Source organism: Amborella trichopoda, chromosome 3, assembly GCF_054954075.1.
Source record: "Amborella trichopoda isolate Santa Cruz 75 chromosome 3, AtrichopodaSantaCruz75HAP2 v2.0, whole genome shotgun sequence".
Taxonomy (NCBI): Eukaryota; Viridiplantae; Streptophyta; class Magnoliopsida; order Amborellales; family Amborellaceae; genus Amborella; species Amborella trichopoda.
In genome coordinates, this window is record NC_142338.1 from 21,457,272 (window position 1) to 21,465,690 (window position 8,419).

At 36.5% G+C, this 8,419-nt stretch overlaps 1 protein-coding gene across 6 annotated transcripts; it reads right to left on the reverse strand.

Moving 5' to 3' along the window:
* Positions 1-257: 257 nt before the first annotated feature.
* LOC18437235 (uncharacterized) lies at positions 258-7,304 on the reverse strand. 6 transcript variants are annotated; one of them, XM_020669136.2, is made up of 8 exons: positions 6,704-7,304; positions 6,505-6,574; positions 5,183-5,337; positions 2,368-2,479; positions 1,788-1,904; positions 1,336-1,506; positions 924-1,047; positions 258-786 (listed from the first exon to the last, which is right to left on the reverse strand). In XM_020669136.2, the coding sequence occupies exons 1-8, from the start codon at positions 6,895-6,897 to the stop codon at positions 671-673; spliced, it is 1,059 nt and encodes a 352-aa protein (XP_020524795.1). In that variant the 5' UTR covers positions 6,898-7,304; the 3' UTR covers positions 258-670. The 6 variants fall into 6 exon arrangements, with proteins under 6 accessions (XP_020524795.1, XP_006847515.2, XP_088718383.1 ...); XM_006847452.4 differs by having other exon boundaries at positions 2,368-2,470; positions 6,704-6,883; XM_088862257.1 differs by lacking the exon at positions 5,183-5,337 and having other exon boundaries at positions 2,368-2,470; positions 6,704-6,883.
* Between the last annotated feature and the right edge of the window lie 1,115 nt (positions 7,305-8,419).

Consider the following 8,419-nt stretch of genomic DNA (forward strand, 5'->3'; position numbering starts at 1 on the left):
TCATTCAGACATGTGCTTATGGAGGCAAACGACATAGTAGATTCTTATGCGAAGAGGGGAGTTTCTCTTCAGTCTCTCTTAGTTTCGGATTCTGCTTTAATTTAGTTGATTGTAACTTCATTCCTTTCTAGCAATAATATTTTGAACATTGTCAAAAAAAAAAAAAAAAAAAAAAAAGAAAATACCAGTTTTGGCACCCTAACAATACTAAAATAACTCATAGACGCCCCCATTCTAAGATTGAGAAAGAGAGTCGATTTCATACAGTTTCAATTTGCTTTTATCCGGAAACTTGTGATAAATAAGACATAACATGTTCATGTTTGTCGATTTTAAAAAAAAGAAAATGTAGTAGTTTGTCAAGCTTCTCATAGCAATTACACTCTGTAACTGTTTGTGAAAACCAGTATGGTTCTGATAGTTGATAAAATTTGTTAGGATTGATCATCATTGATGGAATCCTTAGTGGACTTGCAGGGAGCTGCTCTGCCTTGTGTTGATGAAGCTATTGAAGAAATAACAAGTGGGTGATGAACTCTGTTCCTCACTCATATAACTTAAAGAGAGTTTTTTGCGATAATTGTTGGTGATTTTGTTGCTAAGATTTGGGCCTTTAACTTTCATGGATATCACCCACTATCATGGCCTTCAGATTGCTTTTTCTTTTCTTTCAGGACAGAGAGAAGCAATAAGAAACCTTCTTGTCTTTTGGGTTCCCTTGATATATAGACATTGTTTTCTTATCCAGGTCAATCAGCACAGTGCATAAGGTATGGAGCAATGGCCCTGCAAAGCAATGAAATATTACATTCGGTGACCAAGATAAAAGCATGAGTCGATGCAGTTTAGTTTAGATGTGTATGGAAAACTGGGGTTCAATATTATAAAGAATTGTTACAGAAATGTTTCTGAATAGTGAGTACCTTCCATGTATATTGGATACTTATCATCAGATGAGTCTCCAAGAACCGACAATATCTCTTCTTTTGATTGCTTTGGAATTTCGCCTGCTCTTTTTTGCCGATGAAGGGAATTATCGTCATGTACCTTCATGTGATATAAGGGAAATGAAGATGTAATCTTTTGATCAATGGATCTCTCTCTCTCTCTCTCTCTCTCTCTCTCTCTCTCTCTCTCTCTCTCTCTCTCTCTCTCTCTCTCTCTCTCTCTCTCTCTCTCTCTCTCTCTCTCTCTCTCTCTCTCTCTCTGAATTGAACCAAGCATGCATCCTAGGCATTCTCTATCTGTCTTTCATGGAGGTGCATTGCTGCTCCCACATTATCCTCCCTAAACCCATGTAGTATGCATTTTTGGATGGAATGCCATGTTATTTACCTGCTCCACTTGAAGGTGGAGGTACATGTTTGCATGGAAAGAGGGTGTCCCTCCAATTTCACGAACAGATACCCTCTTCCTCGAAGCAGTTTCAATGTTCAAGATCCTCCGTGACATCACATCCACCAGGTTGTAGCAATGCCCAACTGAAACATCCCTCATGGTGATGCGCTGAAAACTCAGAAAACTAACTTTTGGTATTATATTGCATCAATTCGATTAATGTTATTTTAGTCATTTGGCAAGAAATGATATATTCATGAATGTCTATTCTAGATTTTTCCCCCATTGCAAATTGATAGAGAATGATTTATTATTCTTTGCTTCTGTTATGATTTGATCATGTCTTGCACCTCCTCGATTGCTTTTGTATTTGTGTTTCACAAGCCAAAGGAACGACAATGGCCAGAAGGATTTTAGATGCGTGGTATTTGTTATTGTTCATGACATACATGTAATGCTTCATTGAGGTCGGATGCCTCAAGCAGGTCACGAGATATGAAATTTCTGGCAATGCCTCCTGGTGTGATCTCTGCCTCTGTCGGGGGCACTGAATTAAGTGTGAACGCCTGCGGAGTAGAATGAATTATAAGAGGCATGCGTCTGTTAAAGAGGAGTGAATACGTAACATAATTTTTACACACTGTGCTACCTATATCAGAAAAGTTAGTAGTGCTGAATTCACCAACTTCATGTTATGACTCTCTCTCTCTCTCTCTCTCAAACACACACACGCGCGCACCCACACATACGCAGATGTTTTTGGCACCCTGACTGCCAAACAAACATACAACTTCCTTCACCAACAATCTTTGGAAGTAGAGTATATTTGTAAATTTCTTGAGATATATAGAATTTGAACTCTTTCTCAGGTCTTCCTGGTCAACCGCTAATCCCCAAACAAAAACACAACTTTCTTCAGCAACAATGTTTAAAAGCAAAGTGTATTTGTAAATCTCCAATCTCTGACTCGCAAGTGTATTTATAGGTATCTTGAACTCTGTTTAATTGAAGCAGGGAATGGGGACTAACCAGACCATGATTGTTGAAGCCAAAAGCACAAGAAGGGAGCTCTCCAGCATATGTATAAGCAGTGAAAGAGAGTCCACTAAGCATCTTCACTTTAACTAAATAACTGCAAATGCTTCATGTTTAAGTCATGGTTATTATACTTCATAATCAATTTCAACATAAAGTGTTGTGTTTATCGGAAATTCGGCAGCAATTCAAGTCATAGCGATAAAATGAAATGCAAACTACAAAACTACCACTTGCAGGGAGGAACATTTCAAATTGGAACCAATTCAAAGAAAGAAAACTTAAAATGATACTTGATTGCATTTTTATATCTAAAAATTATTACACTAACCCTTGTTTGTTGAAACATTAAAAAGTAAATAAAAAAAGGAAAAGTGTAGCAGAAATCAGTGGAAGCTTGATGGTAGACAATCACTTTTCTAATGGGTCCGATTGAATTTGGGCTGGCCTGCACATGCATATTTATAGCGCGTACTCAACAAAAATGAAAGAAAAAACTCAAAACATGTAATCGGGTACACTTTACCGACATATAAACGCCCCAATTATCATGTAAAAATGATTTATAAAATACAAAAATATTTGTGGCCCTTGGAGAGTCTTGTATTAAAAATCTGCATAAGAGGTCAGTCGGATGTTAGAAAATGTCACTCCGACAAAACTATGCAACTGACCCTATTGACCTCGAGATAACTAAAAATGAGGTAAAAAGATAATTTCAAGTCCTAAAAGTATTGTGATTTTTAACTTACATCATTTACAAGATTCTCAAGTATTTGTAGATCTGCTTGATTTGCAAAATCTTTGAACTTTAAATTTTATAATTAGATGTAAAAAATAAATATATCAGGCCAAAATCACAACACCAAAATTACATCTTCAAATACAATTTGGAGGTGTGCCTTACTTTGATTGTTTGAAGTTGACACCTTATGAGGCCACACCTTAATAAAATCTGTTTTTTTTTAACCTCCCAATGTTAGAGATTTCAATTTTTTTTATAACCTCCTAGTATAGGAGGTCTAAATATGGGACAAGGGTGAAGTCAGAATTTGAAAAAATACAATAAAAAAGGATTAGAGGTCAACCTAAACAGATTATTAGGCACCACAGCTCTTCATAGTTCAAAGCTTTTGCATCTGAAACAAACTGGAATATGATGTAGACAATATTTATATCGTCATTATCATCCAAACCCTATCCTAACTATTTGAGATCGGTAGTATTCACATTTCCATAAAATACAAGGAGACCACTTACTTCACATAGATATCCTGTACAACATTCCTATTCATTTTGTTGACATCTAACAACAAAAGATGTGTGACAATTAAGGGTGGAAAGTGATGGGGTTAAGGTCTAGGTTGACTCGGATCCAAACCCGACCCAACTAGGTTTAAGTTAGACTTGGACCCGACATGTGGGGTCTGGGTTTGGATATAAAAAAATATAAAAAGTTATGTAATATATTTATAATACATGGTTACTAGATATTTATAAAGGAAAAAGCTGACGTATTTCCACTAGCTCACAACTACATATTAGCTCGACATCCCAGATTCAATTTGAGACGATCTGACGGATTTTATTTGGTATTTTAATTTTTTCTAGAAATCCAAATCACATGAAATTTTAAGCGTCTATTCTTCTTATCAAGGTGCACCTAATAAAACTATTAAAAAAATAATCCGCAATAAATAAATTGACCAAAATACCTCTAAAACATTTTGGGGGTATTTTGGTCAATTTATTTCTTACAAATTATTTTTTTGATATTTTTATTAGATTCTCATATTTTTGAAGAACACACGACCAAAATTTCAAACGACTTGGATTTGTAGAAAAAAAATTAAAATTAAAATACGAAACAAATTCGTGGTAGTTAGATCGTCCCAGATTGAATCTAAGCCGTTGGACTCATATGTAACTGTGAGCTAGTGGGCTTACGCCAACTTTTTCCATTTATAAATACCTTATAAATATACATTCCGGGTTGGTTCGGGACCCCCGACAAGACCCAACCTGACCCGATTGGGTCCAAGTTGAACCCGAACCCAAACTCAACCTAGGTCTGGTCGGGTCAAGGTCAAGTAGACCCTGAGCTCACCTGCCTATTATGTTATCTGGGTCTAGAACCGGGCCTGGTGGTGTCGAACCATTGGGTCCACTGCGTGATCCAACACGTTTCTCACCCATAATGAGAGTAATGCAAAAAAAAGATAGATATTGGTTGCATCATTTGCAGTTTTCCAACCATATCTTTATGATAGGATCAGCGAGGGATCACCAGTCTAAATGGTTTTTCCAGATTTCAAAAATGTTAATAAAATATATGTATAATAGTTTGAAGATACAAAATAGGTTACCCACTTCGTTTGCCATGTTGAACCAGTCGAAATCGACAATCAGATTGGTGAAAACCAACCAAACACTAGTTTTGACAGAGTTTTTAACAAACCCAAATTTTACTCTAGACCATTTCCCCAAGCTAAGTTCCATCAGGTGGCAAGATCTGCATGCTAAATTTATTGGGTCCGTACTCAAGTATATTATGTCGTGATGACGACAGGATATATGTGCTCAAGACAGTCATTGCTCTCCACTGAATATATTGAACTGTGATGGGGAGAGAGTGGTAACACCATTGAAGTCATGTCATGCTCTGGTGTATGCCCAACTCTTTCTCTATGACTGTCCGAGTCATTATTGGAGGACCCTCGCAACCACTAGTTTCTTGTGGCCATGACTACAGGTTATATATTTTGAACTTTTAACTGATGTGAGCTCAATGCAAGTAAATTGGTATTACGTGTGGCCGATGAGAGAGAAATTGGCGTCCTCATTATGTGCAGCGATCGCCAAGGAGGTGTCGACAAGGAGGACATCAGAACAATCATCAGCTTCCTCCTTCACCTCTTTTGGTAGGAATGGGATTATTTCCTTTCTAAAGTTCAGCATCAGTATCTGCAAGATCAAATTTGGGGAAAAAAAATCATATAGATTAGTCGAACCACTAAATTTGGTGGCCTAGCCACTTTGCTATTGGGCTGGCAATGGGCCAGGTGGCTCAGCTTGGTCAGCCTGGCCCAAGCTTTCTTTTCTTTTCATTTCTTTCTTTTTTTTTCTTTTTTTTTTTTTTTTTTTTTTTTTAATACTTTTGCTTCATTTATTTTTGTCCCCACCCAGCCCTAACAGTGCTAGAGCCTCACTCGTGCGCCCCTAGGGGAAAGGGCCAAGGCAGTCTGGGTCCGTTTGAACTCAATTCTCTTTGTGAACAATTTCAAAATAATGAATACAGTTGGACACTGTAACTCCAAAGTATATTCGAATACTAATGATTAATTTACGCACAAACCCTAAATTTTTTCTTGCTCCAGGTATAGGAGGAATTTACAAAGAGGTTGGTCAACCCTTTTTTTTTTTTTCAAAATTGTCTCTCAGTCCGAAGATATCCTCGGACCAAACTTTTTAGTAAATGCTTTTAGTTTTTTCCGTTAGAATGGCAGGTTGACCGACCTCTGTATTTTCTGCATATAAACAGAGTATTTCGTATTATAAAAAAAAATTAGGATCCGTGTGTAAATCACTCGATACCAATTAATTGGATTATGGTATGCTCTCTCTTAATGGCTTGTTTTGGACAGACCACTTAATCAAGAATAACACTATTTCCTGGTTTTAGGTAGTACGGCTCGTCCCCGCCGTTTACTTAGACTTGTGGTGCTAAACACTCATAAATCTTAATAAAAATGAAAACCTTGCTTTACCCTTATTTCCAAATTAACCTAATATAGAACAAGATTACCTGAGCATACAAATGACTAATCAATTGGCCATGGATATTTTCTCCTTAAGGATCAGTTTGGAAGGACCATTTTATCATCGCTATTACTACTATTAGGGCTGTCCATCAGTGAGCATTTTTAGCAAGTGTTTCTTCTGCTCCAGCTACACCCTGTTTATCTCCTCTACTTATTCACATCACAGTGCAGCTGAACATGAACAGGCTCTCAACCTTGTTAAAAAGAACACATGTTTCACCCCCATTTCCAATTTAACCTACCATGCACAAAATTATCAGAGCATCCAAACGGCGCGAACATAAACAGTATTTTGGAAAAGAAAGCATACACTGAGGAAAGAGACCCCACTTCCATGTGCCATCCCCAAGAGCTCATCCCAATACCTGGGAAACATGCCCCTGTCCAAGTCCTCTTTCATTTTTAACAATGCTCAATCTTATAGATAAACTTTGAGTGTATAGGAATAATAGGGAAGAAATAAAAATGAAACAGTAAACAGAAATGAAAAGAAATGAGAGAGAGAGGACCTATTGTTAGTGGAGAGGGATTGAATAAGGGCATGGCCTTGAGGAGATTGAGAAAAAGGAAGAAGATGGTTGAGGAGGACTTGGTCCTTGGCCACTCTGCTCTTAATCAAATGGGAGAATTTTCTCCCAATCACTAATCCCATTTCATAGCCATCACATCCTTCTATCTCTAAAACTGGTATCTCTCCATCCATCTCTCTCTCTCTCTCATAAGTGGTATTTAGATGACTTTACATGGCCCTATAAATCTTATCCTTCTTTTCCATTTACCAATCGTTTATTTATGCATTAACTTACATAGTGAGTGAAATGATATACAACATAAAGGAGACACTGCTCGTAAAAGGAAAAAATCTCTAGCCCGATTCGATAAAAGTAAGATGCACAACAAAAACACTACCGAAATGGTTGTTCCTAATAGAAGGATAGGGAAGATTAGTTTAGAAAAAAAAGGAAAATATCTTCTTATCCCCTATTTTTTACTTATATATCTCATGAGACCAAATAATCAAAAATATTACTTATAAGCAAAAGGTTTCCATCTTTTTTATCTTACAACCCTCTAGACCGAAAAGATGGAGACCTTTTACTTACCAGTAATATTTTCAATCTTTGGGTCTCATCAGATATAAAAGTAAAAAATAAAAGATAAAGAGATATTTTCCCTAAAAAAAATTGAAAGATTGAGTCTAGGCTCCTAATTTTGGATAGATTACAAAAGTGTCTTGCACTTCAAGGAGTAGGATGTAAATAAGTAATGGGATTTCCATATAAAATGAGGCAAAGATACTCAGAAAGTAATGGAATACACGTATACCTATTTACTCCATTTTTCCCTTTAGTGCAACAATCCTGCAACTCTAAACTAACCTCATTTACTTTCTTTTAAAAGAAAAAGTCTCCAGCCTTATACCATAGGAGTAAGGTGTACCACAAAAACTCACCCCAAATAGTATAGAAAGACTGGAAAGATTGAGTTTAGAAAAGATTGAGTCTGGGCTCCTAGTTTTGGAAAGATTACAAAATTATCTTGTACTTCAATGAGTAGGATATAAATAAGTAATGGGATTTCCATCTAAAATAAGGCAAAGATACTCATAAAGTAATGGAATACACATCTTCCTATTTATTCCATTTTTCTCTTTAGTGCAACAGCCCTACAACTCTTGGCTAACCTCATTTCCTTTCTTTTAAAATAAAAAGTATCCAGCCTTATACTATAAGAGTAAGATGCACCGCAAAAGTTCACCCCAAATGGTTGTTCCTAATAGAAAGATTGGAAATATTAAGTATAGAAAAGATTGAAAGATTGAGAGATTGAGTCCAGGCTCCTATCTCTAGCCCTATACTATAGGAGTAAGGTGCACCCCAAAAATTCACCTCAGATGGTTGTTCCTAGTAGAAAGATTGGAAAGATTGAGTTTATTAAAGATTGAAAGATTGATTCTAGGCTCCTAGTTTTGGAAAGATGACAAAATTCTTGTAGTTCGACAAGTAGGATATAAATAAGTAATGGGATCTCCATCTAAAATAAGGCTAAGATACTCGGACAGTAATGGAATACATTTGTTTCTATTTATTTCATTTTTGCCTGTAGTGCGGCAGTCTTACAACGCTAGGCTAACCACATTTCCTTTCTTTTAAAAGAAAAAATCTTGAACCTTGTACTATACGAGTAAGGTGCACCGTAAAAAATTCACCCGAAATGGTTATCCC

Excerpts from the sequence above, each read along its gene's own strand:
- LOC18437235 (XM_020669136.2), bottom strand. The coding sequence starts at position 6,897 with ATGGATGGAGAGATACCAGTTTTAGAGATAGAAGGATGTGATGGCTAT. Across the intron at positions 1,048-1,335 it reads TCCACCTTCAAGTGGAGCAG|GTACATGACGATAATTCCCT; the intron begins GTAAATAACATG and ends TATCACATGAAG. Across the intron at positions 787-923 it reads GTATCCAATATACATGGAAG|GGCCATTGCTCCATACCTTA; the intron begins GTACTCACTATT and ends ATTGCTTTGCAG.